At 44.4% G+C, this 21,665-nt stretch overlaps 1 protein-coding gene across 4 annotated transcripts in view; it reads right to left on the bottom strand.

Moving 5' to 3' along the window:
* The window catches only part of cimip2c (ciliary microtubule inner protein 2C), a 120,925-nt gene extending 113,563 nt beyond the window's left edge, over window positions 1–7,362 (bottom strand). For all 4 annotated transcript variants that reach the window (XM_070884399.1, XM_070884398.1, XM_070884397.1 and 1 more), the window contains exon 1: window positions 7,171–7,362. In XM_070884399.1, the coding sequence (XP_070740500.1) occupies window positions 7,171–7,244 (74 nt within the window). In that variant the 5' untranslated portion in view covers window positions 7,245–7,362. The remainder of the gene's footprint in view (window positions 1–7,170) is intronic.
* Between the last annotated feature and the right edge of the window lie 14,303 nt (window positions 7,363–21,665).

Below are 21,665 nucleotides of genomic sequence, written 5' to 3' on the forward strand. Positions count from 1 at the left end.
TAGTTTCCTGCCATACCACACCAAGCTTTATTTCTATAATACTTGACAAACTCTTTAATTTCAAATTAATTGGTTAATGGATAGAAAACAGAGTTGTGGTGAATTACAGTTTATCCGACAGGAGGGAGGTATACAGTTATGTTCCACAAGGTTCGGTACTAGGACCACTGCTGTTTGTGATATGCATTAATGACTTCGCCTTGGAAGTACAAGGCACAATTTCAAAATCTACAGATGACACAAAATTTGGAAGTGTAGTAAACAGTGAGGAAGATAGCAATAGACTTTAAGAAGGCAGACAGGCTGGTGGAATGGTCGGACATATGGCTGATGAAATTCAATGCAGAAAAGTGTGAGCTGATAGATTTTGATAGGAAGAATGAGGAGAGACAATACAAATTAAATGGTACAATTTTAAAGGGGGTGCAAAACAGAGAGACCTGGAGGTGTGCACAAATCTTTGAAGGTGGCAGGACCGGTTAGCAAACAGTTAATAAAGCATTCAGGATCCTGGGCTTTAACAGTAGAGGCATGGGGCCAAAATTGTCCCTTTGTGCAGGGCCAGTTAGCACCGGCGGCCGTCGACAAGGGTGCGCTAAAGGGTTTTCACCCGGGTGCAGCACACAAAGTGTTTCTGCGGGAATTGCCCCGGGGGTCGTGGGCAAAAAGGGCTTTGCGCTGTGCCATGGCGATGACGTCATCGCTGTACGCGCCAACCCATTTGTGCCCCGCGGGGGAAATTGCCCCATGGGAGCAAGGTCTGCGTGGGGCGATGCCGTCGACAGCTTCTCAGGGCAAGAAGCTGCGGTGGCTGTGGTGCCCCAGCTGGCCTTAAAGGGGAGGTACCGCCGGTGCAGCCGCTATATTTTTTGTGTCGGCCGCGTTTTCAGTCGTACCCGACAATGGGGTTCAGCCGGGCCACCGACAGGCAGTCTGGCACTCCCTCTTGGGTGCCAGGCCGCTGACCCAGTCGACCCCCTCCCTGGTGGTCCACTGGGCGGCACTGAATGTGCCGCTCAGATCACAGCGGTCCTCCCCTTTAAGAGAAGAGGAGGGGCATTACAACGCACTGAGATCAGCACCAACGCACTGAGGTCATCAGCGCTGTGCTGATGTGAGTAGCACGGCGCTAAGCGTTGTCCAAGCGCCCCGGGAGCTCAGCAAGAATGCACTGTTACCGGGCCACCTTTGTTTTCTGCAAAAGAGGGCAAATCCGCACCGGCTCCGGCATTTCCAGCGCCGGCGCAACGCGACCTACTAATTCGAATGATGCACTGCAAATCCAGCGCAGTGCAAGTTCGGCCCCATAAAGTGCAAAAGCCAGGAAGGTATGCTAAACCTTATAAAAAAACATTAGTTCGGCCCCAGCTGGAGAATTATGTTCAATTCTGTGCACATCACTTTAGGAAGAATGCGAAAGCTTCGTAGAGTGTACAGTAGAGATTTACTAAAATGGTTCCAGGGTTGAGGGATTACAGTTACATGGATAGACTGGAGAAACTGGGGTTGTTCTCCTTCGAGCCGAGAAGGCTAAGAGGAGATTTGATCGAGGTGTTAAAATCATGAAGGGTTCAGATAGCATAAATAAAGAGAAACTGTTGCCAATGGCTGAAGGGTAGATAACCAGAGGGTACAGATTTAAGGTTAACTGGCAGAAGATCCAGAAGCGACATGAGGAAAATTGTTTTTACACAATGAGTGGATAGGATTTGGAATGTACTGCCTGAAAGGGAGCCGGCAACAGATTTAATAATAGCTTTCAAAAGGGAATTGGATAAATACTTGAAGGAGAAAAGATGGCAGGGGTATGGGGAAAGAGTGGGGGAGTGAGACTAACTGGATTGCTTTTCAAAAGAGCTGCCACGAACTGTGTGGTGAACTTCTGTGCTGTACTTACATAAGATTACATAGGATATCATCATCATCATAGGCAGTCCCTCAGACTCGAGGAAGACTTGCTTCCACTCTTAGCATGAGTTCTTAGGTGGCCGTACAGTCCAATACGAGAACCACAGTCTCTGTCATAGGTGGAACAGATAGTCGTTCAGGGAAAGAGTGGGCAGGGAGCCTGGTTTGCCGCATGCTCCTTCCACTGCCTGCGCTTGATTTCTGCATGCTCTCGGCGACGATACTCGAGGAGCTCAGCGCCCTCCCGAATGCGCTTCCTCCACTTAGGGCAGTCTAAGGCCAGGGACTCCCAGGTGTCAGTAGGGATGTCGCACTTTATCAGGGAGGCTTTGAGGGTGTCCTTGTAATGTTTCCTCTGCCCGTCTTTGGCTCGTTTGCCGTGGACGAGTTTCGAGTAGAGCACTTGCTTTGGGAGTCTCGTGTCTGGCATGCGAACTACGTGGCCTGCCCAGCGGAGCTGATCAAGTGTGGTCAGTGCTTCAATGCTGGGGATGTTGGCCTGGACGAGGACACTAATGTTTGTGCGTCTGTCCTCCCAGGGGATTTGCAGGATCTTGCGGAGACATCGCTGGTGGTATTTCTTCAGCGACTTGAGGTGTCTACTATACATGGTCTACGTCTCTGAGCCATACAGGAGGGCGGGTATTACTATGGCCCTATAGACCATGAGCTTGGTGACAGTTTTGAGGGACTGGTCTTCAAACTCTTTTCCTCAGGCAGCCAAAGGCTGCACTGGCGCACTGGAGGCGGTGTTGGATCGCGTCGTCAATGCCTGCTCTTGTTGATAGGAGGCTCCCGAGATAGGGGAAGTGGTCCACGTTGTCCAGGGCCATGCCGTGGATCTTGATGTCTGGGGGGCAGTGCTGTGCGGCGAGGACAGGCTGGTGGAGGACCTTTGTCTTACTAATGTTTAGCGTAAGGCCCGTGCTTTCATATGTCTCGATAAATACGTCGACTATGTCCTGGAGTTCAGTCTGGTGTGTGCACAAACGCAGGCATCGTCCGCGTACTGTAGCTCGACGACAGAGATTGGAGTGGTCTTGGACCTGTCCTGGAGATGGCGAAGGTTGAACAGCTTCCCACTGGTTCTGTAGTTTAGTTCTACTCCAGCGGTGAGCTTATCAACTGTGAGGTGGAGCATGGCAGCGCTGAAGTATGGTGGAGAGGCGCAACTGGCGCGAATACACGACCTCATCTCTCTCATCTGGAGGGAGGAGAGCATGCCGGGAGATCTTAGGGGTGCAGTGATCGTGACCATCTTTAAAAAAGGGGTCAAGTCCGACTGCGGCAACTACAGAGGAATCTCCCTGCTATCAACCACTCAGAAATTCGTCGCTAGAGTCCTCCTCAACCGTCTTCTCCCTGTGGCCGAGGAGCTCCTCCCGGAGTCGCAGTGCGGATTTCGTCCCCTCCAGGGCACAACGGACATGATTTTTGCAGTGTGACAGCTGCAGGAAAAATGCAGGGAACAGCACCAGCCCTTATACATGGCCTTCTTCGACCTTACAAAGGCCTTTGATACTGTCAAAGGTGAGGATCTATGGAACGTCCTCCTCCATTTCAGATGCCCTCAAAAGTACGTCACCATCCTCTGCCTGCTCCACGACCAAATGCAAGCCGTTATCCTTACCAATGGATCCATCAAAGACCCAATTCACGTCCGGACCGGGGTCAAGCAGGGCATAGGATATACAACACAGACACAGGCCATTCAGTCCAACCAGTCCATGCCGGCATTTATGTTCCACTCGAGCCTCCTCCTGTCTTTCTTCATCTAACTCTATCAGCATAACCCTCTATTCCCTTCTCCCTTAAATTCATCTATACTATTCACTTCAAGCACTCCCTGTGGTAGTGAGTTCCACATCCTCACCACTCTCTCAGTTATGAAGTTTTCTTCTGAATTCCCTATTGGATTTCTTGGTGACTATCTTATACGGATGGCCTCTAGTTTTGCTCTTCCCCACAAGTGGAAACTCTCTCTCTATCCACTCTATCAAAACCTTTCATTATTTTAAAGACCTCTATTAGGTCACCTTTCAGCCTTCTCTTTTTAAGAGAAAAGAGACCCAGACTGTTCATCCTTTCCTGAGAGATATAACCTCACATTTCTGGTTATGTCCTTGTTATGTTCAGAATAAATCCACAGGACTATATCGCAAGCTCAAACTGTTGTGACCTTGGTCTCTTTATTCAGACTCCAAAGCGAGGAATCAGTATGGTGAGTCACCTTTTATACCTCCTTACCCCAGGGTGCACAGGTGACCTTTAGGTCTCCCACAGATCTTCCCCCTAGTGGCAAGTCTTACATTTTGGTAAGGTTTACATACATACATAACAGTCCTTATAAATCTTTTTTGCGCTCTCCAGTGCCTCTATATCCTTTTTATAATATGGTGACCAGAATTGTACGCAGTACTCCAACTGTGGTCTAACCAAGGTCAATACAAGTTTAGCATATAAAAGGGGTCAGAGGGTCTAGTAAGGAGGAGGAACTGAGGGAAATATTTATTAGTCGGGAAATTGTGTTGGGGAAATTGATGGGATTGAAGGCCGATAAATCCCCAGGGCCTGATGGACTGCATCCCAGAGTACTTCAGGAGGTGGCCTTGGAAATAGCGGATGCATTGACAGTCATTTTCCAACATTCCATTGACAATGTAACCCCACTTTTTAAAAAAGGAGGGAGAGAGAAAACAGGGAATTATAGACCGGTCAGCCTGACCTCAGTAGTGGGTAAAATGATGGAATCAATTATTAAGGATGTCATAGCAGCGCATTTGGAAAATGGTGACATGATAGGTCCAAGTCAGCATGGATTTGTGAAAGGGAGATCATGCTTGACAAATCTTCCGGAATTTTTTGAGGATGGTTCCAGTAAAGTGGACAAAGAAGAACCAGTTGATGTGGTATATTTGGACTTTCAGAAGGCTTTCGACAAGGTCCCACACAAGAGATTAATGTGCAAAGTTAAAGCACATGGGATTGGGGGTAGTGTGTTGACGTGGATTGAGAACTGGTTGTCAGACAGGAAGCAAAGAGTAGGAGTAAATGGGGACTTTTCAGAATGGCAGGCAGTGACTAGTGGGGTACCGCAAGGTTCTGTGCTGGGGCCCCATCTGTTTACATTGTACATTAATGATTTAGACGAGGGGATTAAATGTCGTATCTCCAAATTTGCGGATGACACTAAGTTGGGTGGCAGTGTGAGCTGCGAGGAGGATGCTATGAGGCTGCAGAGTGACTTGGATAGGTTAGGTGAGTGGGCAAATGCATGGCAGATGAAGTATAAATGTGAGGTTATCCACTTTGGTGGTAAAAACAGAGAGACAGACTATTATCTGAATGGTGACAGATTAGGAAAAGGGGAGGTGCAACTCGACCTGGGTGTCATGGTACATCAGTCATTGAAGGTTGGCATGCAGGTACAGCAGGTGGTTAAGAAAGCAAATGGCATGTTGGCCTTCATAGCGAGGGGATTTGAGTACAGGGGCAGGAGGTGTTGCTACAGTTGTACAGGGCCTTGGTGAGGCCACACCTGGAGTATTGTGTACAATTTTGGTCTCCTAACTTGAGGAAGGACATTCTTGCTATTGAGGGAGTGCAGCGAAGATTCACCAGACTGATTCCCGGGATGGTGGGACTGACCTATCAAGAAAGACTGGATCAACTGGGCTTGTATTCACTCGAGTTCAGAAGAATGAGAGGGGACCTCATAGAAACGTTTAAAATTCTGACGGGTTTAGACAGGTTAGATGCAGGAAGAATGTTCCCAATGTTGGGGAAGTCCAGAACCAGGGGTCACAGTCTAAGGATAAGGGGTAAGCCATTTAGGATCGAGATGAGGAGAAACTTCTTCACCCAGAGAGTGGTGAACCTGTGGAATTCTCTACCACAGAAAGTAGTTGAGGCCAATTCACTAAATATATTCAAAAGGGAATTAGATGAAGTCCTTACTACTCGGGGGATCAAGGGGTATGGCGAGAAAGCAGGAAGGGGGTACTGAAGTTGCATGTTCAGCCATGAACTCATTGAATGGCGGTGCAGGCTAGAAGGGCTGAATGGCCTACTCCTGCACCTATTTTCTATGTTTCTGTTTCTATAACTTCTCTACTTTTGAATTCTATCCTTCTAGAAATAAACCCTAGTACTTGGTTTGTATTTTTATGGCCTTATTAACCAGCATCGCTATTTTTAATGATTTGTGTATTTGTACTCCCAGATCCCTTTGCTCCTCTACCCTAGTTAGATTCGTATTTTCCAAGTAATATGTGACCTCCTTATTTTTCTTACAAAAATGTAATACCTCACATTTATCCGTGTTGAAATTAATTTGCCAATTTTATGGCCAGTTTATTAATGTTGCCTTGTAATTTGTTGCAGTACTCCCCAGTATTGAATACCCTACCCCCAATTTGGTGTCATCTGCATATTTAGAAATTGTGCTTTTGATTCCAAAGTCTAAATCATTTCTATAAATTGTGACCAACATAATATAAATTGTGAGCAACATATAGAAATTGTGAAAATCATGACTATTCTATGATTCTATGATTCAACACTTTGAGCCTGTTTTATGTTGCCTAACCAGTTTGCCAATTGTTCACTGGACAGTTAGGACATATGACATATGAACGACAAGGGTGAATGTATTCATATCTTTGGTAGGTCAAACGATGAATATATATAGTTAATGTAGCCTGCCTACTGACTTCACAAATTTAATGTCATCTAAAACTAAACTATGATTCTATGATAAATCTAAATCTGAGCAACTGCTATCATAACCAAACTCTTGACAGTGCACTTTCAATGCATGTTTGTACAGATGCATAGTACAGTCTCAATCAGTGACTCTCAGAACCTTGTTTTTTTTTGTGTGGGATGAGGTGATTTTACTTGTGTGTGACTATCTTTGATTCTATTTCAATGGGAATGACTGAATGACCTTGGAAATCTCAGGGCAGTTGTGGCTTCTGAAGCCTTATGAACTAGAACAGAGAAGTTTAGTAATTTAATATGGCAAACATTTGTTTATCTGTATAATAAAAATGTAACTATTATAACAGACCTAAAAAGTAGTAATCTCTCTTAAGGTTGTTATGTTATTTCTGCAGTGGTTGAAAATCTCCAAACAATACCTGTACTGGATTCTGTAATTGAATAAAGTGAACAGTAACACTGGCAGTCGTTGCAGTTATCATTCGAACCGCCGAATACAAATTCTGACATCTAATATAATCACTGCGCCATTATTCTTACCCGGGCATTAAGGCGGGAGGAATGTAGGTCGCATTGTAGTTAGTTATGAGTGTCCCAGCACTACGGGAAGCCATGATTCCACAACGTTTGTCTCGGGAATATTGAGAGCCAAACAAAACGGATGAAAACGATTTGCTTTTTATTTATTTTGTCTTGCACACACGACGTTTCCCCATGCCCTGTGAGCACTCCTCTGTGTAACAAACTGTAACCAGGCAACCTGGCCGCGCTGCCCGAGTGCATCACATGGATAGGAGGCAGTGGGAAAGCCGGGCCAGGCAACGAGCTTTCACAGTCCTGGAGCATTCTCCGCTAAATCCGGCTTTAGAAAGGCTGCTTTACCGCATTTATCATCCACTTCGTCAATTTCACTTCCTTCCTATAGCCGTGGCCTGTGTTCCTTCTTTCTTTTGTTTAGACTTTTTATGCAATCAAGATATTATTTAAGCAGTTACAAAATAAAAGACGTCTGTTCCTAATGTATCAATTTAAAGGACAGTTATCAATAATATCATTTTCTCATGCTAAATAACGGGCTGACATGCATGCAGGCTATACATACACACAGCGAACTTCCCCACAACTGTGGTTTGAATAGTATAAATACTACACACGAGTAAAACCCGCCTGCAGACTTGTAATGAATGATCTGCCTGTTTCTGTTTTGAGAGAGAGTCGAGCGAAAGGAACTAGACGTCACATTGTCCTGACCACATCATTCTGGAGTGTATTTCAATGCCGTTTATCTATTTGATTGTGTCATATGTTTCCAATCTAAAGAAATGTTGCTCAAATACATTTTCATGAACATTATGTCAAGATGAGGTGACAAGGCCATAATTGGTCGTGTTTTGTGCCGGCTGTGTTCTGAGAGCCGCCTGCAGTGAAAACTCAGTTTAAATTGTTGTCATTATGGTTGCTGGGTAAATTGATCCTGCAACATATCTGCTGCCAATACAAATGTTGCAATGTGATTATTCTGGTTAGATTTTAGCTAAAAGTTATGCAGTTTCTAACAACGTATATCTATCTATATATACACCTGTAGCACAATTATGGTTGCATCGCCATTATATGATTGCACATTCATCTGTTGTCAAGCTGGGCAAAGTGCATTGTGGAGTGAAGGATTCTGTGCTTTTCTATGTTTCTTTGAATTAAACCTTTGCTTTAAATATAGATAGGTTATTTGTGTTCATAAGTTCCTATGTACAAAATGTAAACATACATTTTCAGAAGCCTGGTGTTCAGAAGAAATTAAATCATCAATTGCATTTAGTACCTGTCTGAGCTTCATTTTTCATCTCTTTCTTTCTTGAATATATTTTCCCTTGTTTTCTGTCACCCTTGTAATGATTCATTTCCCTCTTTATTTCATTACTGACATGAGATTGCCCTTTGCCTTCTCTTTCATAGCTGAATTTTTGACCTTGACTATTTACTTCCCACTATCTCCTTCTGTAAGGCAGTAAGTAATACTCGCTACCTCATCCAAGTCATTATTCGTTTTGGGGCATTGAATATCGACAGTCCATTTAACTATGGGGTCCATCACTAGCAAGCCTGATACTTTCCTTATCCAATGCACACATGCACCTTCCAGCAAAAGTCAATGAATAGCAAGCAAGAGCAGGAACCTTAGATGGCTTTTTGTACGCTTGTTTCCATCAGTACTGCAACAAAGATCACCATTGTCTAGGAATCCAATCTGGAACCTTATGGTCTTTTTGGCCTAAGACCCTACCACGCAGTACTGGGCCGGAATTTCCTGAAAACTTGGGCTAAAACAATGGCGCAAGTATAACGTAATACCAATTTTTGCCACAAAGGGTTGAGGACATTTTGGCAAAAATGACATACACCTGTTTTACATTATGCCCGAATTTCCTTGATCTTTTGCACTGATTCCTTGAAACCGTCACAAATCCACCACTCAACATAACTCCACTCATCCATACAAAAATGCAGCTCATACAAATTTCCTGAATTTACATCAATTCTGAAATAGATGTAAATTTACTCCTAAAAGCTTAGGTGCAACAGGACTCAAAATCATATTTCTGGCATTTCCTGGAAATTTTTTAAGCATTTAAAAAATCTTTCTCCTCACTGTGACCCATAGGGGGAGAAAATAGGGAGCGTCCTGTTTGGGGCACTAACTTTAAAAAGAAGAAAAAATTAGCAGCAGGTGCTAATCTGTTTCAAATTTGAAAGAATTTGGGGGTAGCGCTCCAGAAAAGAAGTGCAGCACTAAATGAGGTGCTCCATTTCCTCCCTGGAGTGCAATCGGCAGGAGGCGAGGCGATGAGTGGAGCAGTGCTGCACACTGGACCATACAGCACTGCCGCATTGAAAGGTTCCTTCCCTCCCATAAAGGGAAGGGTTATCACTGCAGGCTCTGCAAAAAAAAACTTACCTCTCCCCGACTGCAGCCGCGATCCCACCCAATCGGCCCGATGCACTCAAGTAGTGTGCCGGGCTGATCGATCCCAGGCAAAGAAGATCGGTCAGAAATCTGAAAGGAAGGTCAATTTTAATTTTACTTACTTCGGCCACCTCGCCTTTAAATATCGCTCCTGACGCGCCCGGCCTCCCGATGAATGCCTTCTGCAGCTGCTGGTGAGTTCGCCCGGTGATGCTGCTGGGGTCGGAATCGAAGTTTGGGTCCGGGGCGCTACCGGGGCGATGCGCACAAGAACATAAGAACACAAGAAATAGGAGCAGGAGTAGGCCATTTAACCCCTCGAGCCTGCTCTGCCATTTAATAAGATCATGGCTGATCTGATCATGGACTCAGTTCCACTTCCCTGCCAGCTCCCCATAACCCTTTACTCCCTTATTGCTCAAAAATCTGTCTATCTCTGCTATAAATATGACCCAGCTTCCACAGCTCTCTGGGGCAGAGAATACAACAGATTTATAACCCTCTGAGAGAAGAAATTGCTCCTCATCTCAGTTTTAAATGAGTGGCTCCTTATTCTGAGACTACGCCCCGTAGTTTTAGTTTCCACTATGAGTGGAAATATACTCTCTGCATCCAACTTGTCGAGCACTCTCATTATCTTATATGTTTCGATAATGTGTATGGAGAAAGAGTCAGACTGAACACTGTGAGCTCAAAGCAAAGTGTGACCGTAGTCTTTTATTGCAGGTCTTCAGAGTGCTTCTCCAAGCTGTGAAGCCTCCTTAAATATCTGTGCTCCCAAGGGATTATGGGATCCCTTGGGACTCCAGGGGATGAGCCCTCTGGTGGCTGTACAGAGTAAATACAAATCCACATATATAATAACACTCCCCCACCCCCCAAAGTCAATAGTGTAACTATTTACAATGTGAGTCGATCTGGGGCCCTTCTTGCTCTGGTTGATCGTCTCGTTGTGAAAGCTGGTGTTGTTGAATCATTTGTTGGGCCCACGCTGGGCTGCTATGTTGCTGGCCTTGCTGGGCTGCCTGATGTGTTGGGCCCTGCAGGGCTGCTGTGGATGATGGGTTCTGCTTCGTGGTCAACCGTGGTGTCGGTTGCCACTGGTGTATATGTTAGGGGATCTAAAAAGATAGGGTCCAAGGTGGGTTGCTCAGGATAGTCTGAGTTTCATTTGGTCCAAGTGTTTCCGGTGAATGAGTCCATTTGAAAGTTTGACCCAAAACACCCTGCTTCCCTCTTTGGCCATAACAGTGCTGGGAAGCCACTTGGGACCTTGTCCATAATTTAGTACAAATACAGGATCATTGATTTCAATCTCACGTGACACATTTGCGCTATTATGGTATGCACTTTGTTGAAGCTGCCTGCTCTCTACCTGTTCATGTCGATCAGGGTGAACTGATGAGAGCCTTGTCTTAAGTGCTCTTTTCATGAGCAGCTCAGCAGGTGGGATCTCAGTGAGTAGTGGGATGTTGTGCGATAGCTAAGCAGGACTCGGGATAGGCGAGTCTGCAGTGAGCCTTCACTTACCCTCTTCAAGCCTTGCTTGATGGTTTGCACTGCTCTCTCTGCCTGACCATTGGACACTGGTATAAACGGGGCTGATGTGACATGTTTGATCCCGTTACGGGTCATGAATTCTTTGAAATCAGCACTAGTAAAACATGGCTCACTAGGACATCGGGTAAGCCGTGTGTGGCAAACATGGCCCGCAGGCTTTCAGTAGTGGCAGAGGACGTGCTAGCCAGCATGATCTCACATTCAATCCACTTGGAGTACACGTCTACAACCATAAGGAACATTTTACCCAAGAACGGGCCTGCATAGTCGACGTGTACCCTAGACCACGATTTGGAGGGCCAAGACCATAAACTTAGCGACACCTCCCTGGGTACATTGCTTAACTGTGAGCATGTGTTAGATCTGTGAACGCAGGACTCTAAGTCCGCATCGATACCGGGCCACCACACGTGGGATCTGGTTATCGTTTTCATCATTACGATGCCTGGGTGGGTACTGTGGAGGTCATTGATGAAGGTGTCTCTGCCCTTCTTGGGGACCACTACTCAATTGCCCCACAGAAGGCAGTCTGCCTGTATAGACATTTCATCTTTGCGCCACTGGAATGGCTTTATCTCTTCCTGCATTTCCACTGGGACACTGGACCAGCTCCCGTGAAGCACACAGCTTTTGACTAGAGATAATAAGGGGTCCTGGCTTGTCCAGGTTTTGATCTGCCGGGCAGTGATGGGTGATTGCTCAATCTCAAATGCTTCCATAACCATGGCTAGGTCTGCGGGCTGCGCCATTTTCACCCCCGTGGTGGGCAATGGCAATCTACTGAGAACATCAGCGTAGTTTTCTGTGCCTGGCCTGTGACGGATGGCGTAGTTGTATGCGGACAACATGAGCGCCTATCTCTGGATGCGGGCCGATGCATTGATATTTATCCCTTTACTCTCAGAAAACAGGGATATAAGTGGCTTATGGTCAGTTTCCAATTCGAATTTTAACCCAAACAAGTATTGATGCATTTTCTTTACCCCATAGACATACGCGAACACTTCTTTTTCAAACATGCTGTAGGCTCTCTCAGCCTTAGACAGACTTCTGGATGCATAAGCAACTGGTTGCAGTTTCCCGAAATCATTAGCTTGTTGCAATGCACACCCGACGCCATATGACGACACATCACATGCTAGTACCAAACGCTTACATTGATCATACAACACAAGCAATTTGTTTGAGCATAACAATTTTCTCGCTTTTACAAAGGCATTTTCTTGGCTTTTGCCCCAAACCCATTCATCCCCTTTTCGTAGTAAGACATGTACTGGTTCTAGCAGGGTGCTGAGACCCGGTAAGAAGTTACCAAAGTAGTTCAAGAGTCCCAGAAACGACCGCAGCTCTGTCACGTTCTGTGGCCTCGGTGCATTCTCGATTGCCTCCATCTTTCCGTTGGTGGGCCTGATCCCATCCGCCGCAATCCTCCTTGCCAAGAACTCCACTTCAGGCGCCAGGAAAACGCACTTCGAGCGTTTTAACCTGAGCCCCACGCAGTTGAGTCGACTAAGAATCTTCTCCAGGTTCTGCAGGTGCTCGACTGTGTTCTGACCTGTGACGAAGATGTTGTCCTGGAAGACCACGGTGTGCGGGACTGACTTCAGTAAACTTTCCATGTTTCTCTGGAATATCGCCGCCGCTGATCGGGTTCCAAACGGGCATCTGTTATAAACAAAAAGACACTTGTGCGTGTTGATGCAGGTGAGGGCCTTCGATGATTCCTTCAGTTCCTGCGTCATGTAGGCTGAAGTCAGATCCAGCTTCGTGAACGCCTTTCCTCCCGCCAGCGTTGCAAAGAGGTCGTCGGCCTTTCGTAATGGGTATTGGTCCTGCAGGGAGAAACGATTGATAGTTGCTTTGTAAGCGCCACAGATTCTGACGGTGCCGCCTCCCTTGAGGACTGTGACGATGGGACTGGCCCACTCACTGAACTCGATCGGTGAAATGATGCCCTATCGTTGCAGCCGGTCTAGCTTGATCTCTACCCTTTCTCTCATCATGTACAGTACTGCTCTCGCCTTGTGATGGATGGGTCATGCCCCTGGAATTAGGTGGATCTGCACTTTTGCTCCTTGGAATTTCCCGATGCCTAGTTCGAACAGCAAAGGAAATTTGTTTAAGACCTGGGCACGCGAAGTGTTGTCAGCGGGCGATAGCGCTTGGACGTTGTCCCAGTTCCAGCGTATCTTTCCCAGCCAGCTCCTGCCGAGCAGCGTGGGACCATCGCCCGGTACCACCCAGAGTGGTAGCTTGTGCACCGCTCCATCATAGGAGACCTTTACTGTAGCACTGCCGATTACAGGAATCAGTTCTTTAGTGTAAGTTCTTAGTTTTGTGCGAACTGGAGTGAGGCCTTGTTGCACCACAACCTTTCGAAAATCTTTTTGCCCATGATGGACTGGCTCACACCCGTGTCCAGCTCCATTGACACTGGGAGTCCATTTAGTTCAATATTCAACATTATCAGGGGACAATTCATGGTGAATGTGTGCACCCCATGTACCTCTGTCACCTCTATCTGAGGCTCAGGTTCGTCGTGATTCTCGTGGATCTGTCCTCCTCTGCAACATGGTGGTTTGCAGGTTTAACAGGCTTAGCAGCTTGCCTGCACACTCATTGGAGGTGTCCCATTGTTCCTCAGCCCTTGCAAACGTATCCTTTGAATCAGCATGAATGGAAACGATGATCCTCCCTGCAGCACCAACAAGATGTTAATGGCCTTGCATTCATCACCCTTGATGGTTGATTCTGAGTCATCTGCGGACGTGCAGCTGCAGGTATGTGTGACCTGCCCTGTACGTTATGATTGGAAAACAACATCACTTTGTTGACAGTACTTATAACAGCACTTGCGTGCTGAGAGATTTGCTTCGTATTTTCACTGGTGGCAATGAACGCCTGAGCTATCGTTATGGCCTTACTCAAGGTTGGGGTCTCTACAGTCAAAAGTTTGCAAAGTATGGTTTCATGGCCTATGCCAAGTACGAAAAAGTCTCTGAGCATGTGCTCCAAATGTCCTTCAAATTCGCAATGTCCTGCAAGGTGTCTTAGCTCGGCGACATAACTCGCCACTTCCTGGCCTTCAGACCTTTTGTAGGTGTAGAACCGGTACCTTGTCAACAGAACGTTTTCCTTTGGGTTCAAATGCTCACGGACCAGTGTGCACAAATTGTCATATGATTTCTCCGAGGGTTTCGCTGGAGTGAGCAGATTCTTCATGAGGCCATACATTGGTGCCCCACAGACGGTGAGGAGGATCGCTCTTCATTTGGCAGCACTCTCTTCCCGTTCACCACGAAGTATTGGTCGAGCCACTCCACAAAAGTTTCCCAATCATCTCCCTCCGAAAATTTCTCCAGGATGCCCACTGTCCTCTGCATCTTTGGGTTCGCTGTCTGTATCTCATCACCAGTTGTTGTGTATGGAGAAAGAGTCAGACTGAACACTGTGAGCGGGGGATCAAGGGGTATGGCGAGAAAGCAGGAAGGGGGTACTGAAGTTTCATGTTCAGCCATGAACTCATTGAATGGCGGTGCAGGCTAGAAGGGCTGAATGGCCTGCTCCTGCACCTATTTTCTATGTTTCTATGTTTCTAAAGCAAAGTGTGACCTTAGTCAGGCCTCCAGAGTGCCTCTCCAACCTATGAAGCCTCCTTAAGTACCTGTGCTCCCAAGGGATTATGGGATCCCTTGGGACTCCAGGGGATGAGCCCTCTGCTCGCTGTACAGAGTAAATACAAGTCCACATCTATAACAGATAAGATCACCTCTCATTCTTCTGAACAATGAGTATAGTCCCAACCTACTCAATCTATCTTCATAAGTCAACTCCCCTCATCTCCAGAATCAACCTCATGTAATGCAAATATATCCTTCCTTAAATACTGAGACCAAAACTGTGTGCAGTACTCTAGGTGTGGCCTCACCAATACCCTGCACAGTTGTAGTAGGACATCTCTGCTTTTATACTCTATCCCCCTTGCAATAAAGGCCAACGTTCAATTTGCCTTCCTGATTACTTGCTGTACCTGCATACTAACTTTTTGTTTTTCATGCACAAGGACTCCATTTAAATTATAATTTGCTTTTCTATTTTTTTTGCCAAAGTGGATAACCTCACATTTTCCAACGTTATACTCCATCTGCCAAATTTTTGCCCACTCACTTAGCCCGTCTAAATCCCTTTGCAGATTTTGTGTGTCCTCCTCACAATTTGCTTTCCCACCCATCTTTGTATCATCAGCAAACCTAGCTACATTACACTCGGTCCCTTCATCCAAGTCATTAACATAGATTGTAAATAGTTGAGGCCCCAGCACTGAATCCTACTGCACCCTACTAGTTACTGTTTGCCAACCGGTAAATGACCCTTTTATCCTGACTCTCTGTTTTCTGTTAGTTAGCCAATCCTCTATCCTTGCTAATATATTACCACCGACCCAGTGAACTGTTACCTTGTTCAGTAACCTTTTATGTGGCACCTTATTGAATGCCTTCTGGAAATCCAAATACACCACATCCACTGGTTCCCCCTTATCCACCCTGCTCGTTACATCCTCAAAAAACTCCAGCAAATTTGTCAAACATGATTTCCCTTTCATAAAACCGGCCTATATTTTCCTGCTTTCTGTCTGCCTCCTTTTTTAAACAGGAGCTTTAGATTTGCAGTTTTCCAATCCACTGGGACCTCCCCAGAATCCAGGGAATTTTGGTAGATTACAACCAATGCATCCACTATTTCTGAAGCCACTTCTTTTAGGACCCTAGGATGCAAGCCATCAGGTCCAGGGGACTTGTCCACTTTTAGTCCCATTATTTTACCGAGTATTATTTCTTTAGTGATAGTGATTGTACTAAGTTCCTCCCTCTCTATAGCCCCTTGATTATCCCCTATTGGGATGTTTTTAGTGTATTCTACTGTGAATGCAAAATATTTGTTCAAAGTCTCTGCCATTTCTCTGTTCCCCATTATTAATTCACCAGTCTCCTCCTCTAGGGGACCAATATTTACTTTAGCCCTACTAACTTAGTGACTAATTGTTTTTTGCAGTGCTAGACACAACTGCTAAAGCAATGCATCCATCACTGTCAATCTAATATTAAATCCTCCTCGATGCACAAATAAAATAAAGTGCCTTAGAAGAGACTTTTACCATGGCACCAAATCCTTTTTCAAGGACTCATACCATGAATGGTGAGTTATGGCATCCAATGTTTATGATCTTATTCCAAATAACACTTTCTATTGCTGCTCGCTACCAAGTACTTTCTTTTCCTACCTGCTTTTTGTTGATATTCATATATAAATACCTAAATATGTCTTTCATCATCGGTATAAAATGCTACAGAATGAATCTGAAAAGACTGATGTTTACTTGTGCTAATATCTGCTGCTGGAGCTGCTATGTTGATTTCCACGGCTTATTGTTGGTAGCTGGAGAGTCTCAGGATTTTCTGGTTTCCACTCGGTAAATTGCTTCAGAGAATGATTCATTGCGGGTGTTGGAAGCATGCCTAGAGATCTCAATGTGTTCTATGGATATTCCCAATGTCCTCAGCATTATTTGTTAGTGTCCAGGAATGGTATAATGCTTCCTTTATGTAATTATACTTGATTTCATTAAAAAAAATGTAAAGGAAATTAAGAGTAAAACAGCCAATAAAACAAAGATATAAAGAAAAACTGTGAATGCTGGAACTCTGATATAAAATCAGAAAATGCATAACAAATGAATCAAGTCAGGATGAGAAAGATACTTTAATACATTACATTAATTTCCTACATTACAACAATGACTACACCTCAAAAAGCACTTCATTGGCTGTAAAGCACTTTGAGACGTCTGGTGGTCATGAAAGGCGCTATAGAAATGCAGGTCTTACTTACAAGTCTTATCGGAACCTGCCAGTTCTGATGAAGGGTCGACCAGAATAGATTAGCTAATCTTTCTCTTTAAGGTGCTGAATAACCTACTGTCCAAAACTGGAGCACACAAACCAGGCCGATCCTTCAGTGCAATATTGAAAGAGTTCCACATTATCTCAGGTGACATCCTTCTATTGACAGTCTGCCTGTTCACTGCTCTTCATTGTACTGGACGTACTTTGGAATGTCTCTGAGACCCACAAAAAGGTGTGATATAAATGCAAATCTTTATTTCCTTTTTCATTTCTACCACTTTATCTTTATATATTCCATAAAGCATAATAAAGTTTAACTACAATTTTCTGCTATCCTATTTGTAAAATCCACTATCCCCAGAGGAAGCCCCTGATCCATGGTAATGCCAGCCTTTTGCAAGTGAATCATGAATTTATTAAAGTCAAATCACACTCCTGCACACAAAGTACTTTTATGTTTCTATCTCTCTCTCCCTTTCTCTCTCTCTATCTATTCATTGGAATGGAATGAAAATCAGATGAATCCTATAAAGTGCAGGCAATCCACTTCTCCAATTTATCTCCCAGGGAGCTTAAGAGAAAAATTTACTCCAATGATCAGATGTATGAGTTTTAATGGGCTGACTGATCTCTTCTCATACCCATCTTTGCTCCACAATCTATCTGGGACAGTTGCTTGCCATTTAAAAGCTCAGGTTTTGTGAACATGACTGAGGATAGTAAAGAATATTTAGTGTAAAGATTATAAATAGTGATCAGCAACTTTTCAGTTCTTGTAAGATATTTTTAGGGACACACATTCATATGGCCTTTTCATTCAACAGTGTTTGCCCCACATAGTTTTAGGTTATGAGAATGTTAAAAGCTGACTTACCTTGATTTAATCCATAAAAGTTATAATTGTTTGAACAATACCAGACTGGGCAGTATTTTTGAACTGTATACAAAGTATTATGAACATCTATATCATATTAATCAACACGTGAGCAATGCATACTAGAATTTTGTTCACAGATCGTTCAATGGAAATAGTGGAGCCTTCAGTAGTACAGCTATGAAAATATAATATGCTACAGTAAAGACGCATGAAAGCATGAAATTCAAAAAGGGAAATGACCCATCAAACCTGTTCCTTTCACTGACCATGTACAACCTGCCCTATAATGGACTTTATCCCACCCTGCAGGAAATCTCTGGCTATGGTAAAACAAAATCATAATGGCTAATTGGTGATGAAGTGGAAATATTTTACCAGGCACAAGCTAAGTAACTCTCAAGACAATATAGAAAGTTTTTGGATTCAGGTGAGGACAACAAAACTTACTATCAGTTTGGCTAAGAGGGCAATGGCGAAAAGGATAGTGGATAGGTATAGGAACGATAACAAGGCCTCTTTTTAGTGATGTTAGTACTCAGAGGACCATTAACTATGTGTAGGACCATTAACAGATTCTGCAGGACTGATTTCAATGGGATAATTTACCCAACACATGATGAGGTGCAGTGCAGTAGATTTCATTACTCGTTTATGAAATACTAGTGGCTCTCCTATGCCATTGCTCATAATGAGTTGGAGCATAGGTGTCAGCCAGGATTAGAGCTGGAGCACTGGTGGAAAACTAGCATGGGTGGCAACAGAGGACGCTGGGATGCTGGGAAGGATGGCAGTAATGAGCTCGCCGAGAGCTTTTCAGGTTTAAGCAGAGTACTAAATGAAAATGGTTCAAATGAGAAGAATTTTGAATTGGCCATACCATGAAGTATACTAGGATAGGTTGGGCCAGACCAGTCGAGAGAGACAGGCCAGTAAGTACATGAAGCTGAGTCAGGCCAAGCCATATTGGGAAGAGCATTAGGCTGGTTTAAAGCAGGCTATTTAAGGAAACATTTGTGGCCTGGTTGTGCTAAGCCAGGAAGCTTGGGGACTAGAAAGCAATGCATTTATGAAAATCCCAGTGAAGGACAGGAAAGACCTTGGTACTCAGATTGCGCGCACATTGAAGCTTCAAAAGCTAGATGTGGGCAGAGGGTCAAAAGGCACAGCAGACAACAGCAAGCTCCAGAAAGGAACTAAACACAAATCCGAGTGCTGAGTGATGATCGGTCCCTGGAGCAAAACATATTTAAAGGATTTACAAATAGGACAGCCTTGCTCCAGCACGGACTCTCATGACTGTGCTCGGAGAGTACTTCAGTGCCGTGACAGCTCTCAGGCATCTGACACCAGCAGCACTGTGGTAGTGAAAAACTTGGAGGAGGTGAAGGATGTTTCTGCCTTTCTTCCTGCTCTTGTTGATTATAAAGTGTTACAAAGTGTTAATATAGTATTATGAAAGAAAAAGTCAACATTTGCTGTAACATGTGAAGAAGAAATAAATGTATCTATATTCTTGAACTGCAAAAATCTATTCATTTAACATTAACAGTTAACAATTGGAGATTGTAATAAATCTCTTGATTTCCGAGTTTTCTTCTGCTTCAGCACGGGGGTTGGGGGGTCATGGGCATGAGGTGGGGCTCATTACACAGAAAAATGCTGGAGCAACTGAGCCCTGATAGCCCTGCCCTGTCAAGCTGTTCCCAAGGCACAACATTTAACTCGACCAGCTCCTCTCCCGGGTTGTCTAGATCTTGACCTTGCTCGAGAACAAAGTTATGTAAGGCACAGCACACGAAAGTGATCCTGGCCACTCTCTCAGGAGAATACTGCAGTAGATTTGTCCAAGCACCTGAAGCAGCTCTTCAGGACCCCAGTAGCTTTCTCCATGACCGGGAAAGATGGGCTTTATTAAAGTTAATCTTTGCCTCAGTGTGTGGTGCTCGAAATGGTGTCATCAGCCTGTTCAAGTAGTTCTGTGAGTCCTCACGGGGGACCTTCTATGCCATGTGACTGCCATCAGTTGCCCCTGGCAACTTGGGGAAGCCAGCTATTCTATAAAACTCCAGTGACCTCTGCCATTGCTCCACGGGTATTAAATCGAATTTAATAAAGTCATTCAATCCTGCGGAACTGCATCAGTCACCTGCCAAATGCTGGCCTTCACTGCCCCATGGTTGTTCCGGCACAAGTCGCTCGTCGACACCTGGAATGAACCACTCCTATAGAAATTTAAAGCTGTTGTGAGTTTCATCTCCACATTGATGGCTGTGCTTGTTGCCAATTGAGGCCTCAGGTCTTTCCTCAGTAAATCACAGAGCTGGTCGATTGCCAACTTGGTGAAGCGTAGATAGCGCATATCCCACTCCTCCAACATTTCCTCGTAACTCAAGCAAGGCCTGTAAACACGAGTGGAGTAACTGCTGATGGGGTGGTAGCTCTGCACTCGTGAGACTCAAGTCTGCAGCTCTCTCCTCCTCCTCTAGCTTTATAAAAACGGGAAGGATAGCGAGAAAGTGCGCCATTTTAAACTCTCAAGTATAACTCAACAAAAATAAACAGCGGAAATTCCTAACAATATAATGAGGTTATAATAATGCAAATATTAACTATATTAAACTATTTAATTATTTCTCTGATGTATGTGGCTCAATTTATCTAAAATGTAATCTTGCTGAAATGATTGCTGGTCACTGCATAAATGCTGGAATCACATGACTATGGGTGACAGCTGATGTATGTGCGCTGAAAAAAATGACGCAATTTGATGACCCTCCTCAAACGGATGCTATCGGCGGAAGCTATTCATCCTCATTATTTAAATCTTGGGCCATGGCCAGTTTTGTGGGCGAGGCCGGCTTCCAGCACATTGATTTCTAAGTCCGTGTCAAAGATCGCGGAAACCCGATTTACGCTTGACATAATTTATGCTTGAATTTCCACAATCTTTTGCGCTGGTTTAGCCAATTTCACCCGGATTGTGCTGATAAGGCTAGCGGAAACTCTAGGTCATATAGCGTTAATTGATGAGGCAGATAAGAAGTTATAAAGGCATTTCCGTTATGCTATATTAATTCAGCATTAGCTGCTTTTTGATTATAAATTTACAGTTGAGGTAAACGTCAAAATTGTTATAAATTGGTGAGGTTAGTTTAGAATTAGACACTTTGGATAGCTGACAAGTTAACAGCATTAGATTGTTAGTCTATTGAACAGATATGTAATTAGCAATGTTTCCAGAATTTATACAACCTCATCCTTATGAACTGTCATTGATGAACTGGTTGCCTCACCTTCTTCTTGGAGGATGGGATTAGTTTTCTAAGATGTCAGAGTGATAGATTTTCTTCCTGCATCTTCTGCTCCTGGATAAATTCACCTTCTATGCTGGTAACTGTATCGGGACTCGCTGTATTAAATCTCATCTCCCTTGATCTCAGGGAAAATTGTATATCTAATTGATGCACTTATATCTGCCCGGTATAGAATCAATTAATCTTACAGCACAGAAGGAGGCAATTTGGCCCATCATGCCTGTTCTAGCTCTTTGAAAGTTATGTCCAACTTAGTCACACACCCTAGCTTTTTCCCTATAATGCTGCAAATTTGTCCTCTTCAAGTACATGTCCAATTGCCTTTTAAAAGTTTCTTTGGAATCTGATTCCGCTACCTTTTCAGGTAGTGCATTTCTGTTCTTAACAACTCTCTATGTGGAAAAATTTCTCCTAAT

Source organism: Pristiophorus japonicus, chromosome 7 (assembly GCF_044704955.1).
Source record: "Pristiophorus japonicus isolate sPriJap1 chromosome 7, sPriJap1.hap1, whole genome shotgun sequence".
NCBI classification, from domain to species: Eukaryota; Metazoa; Chordata; class Chondrichthyes; family Pristiophoridae; genus Pristiophorus; species Pristiophorus japonicus.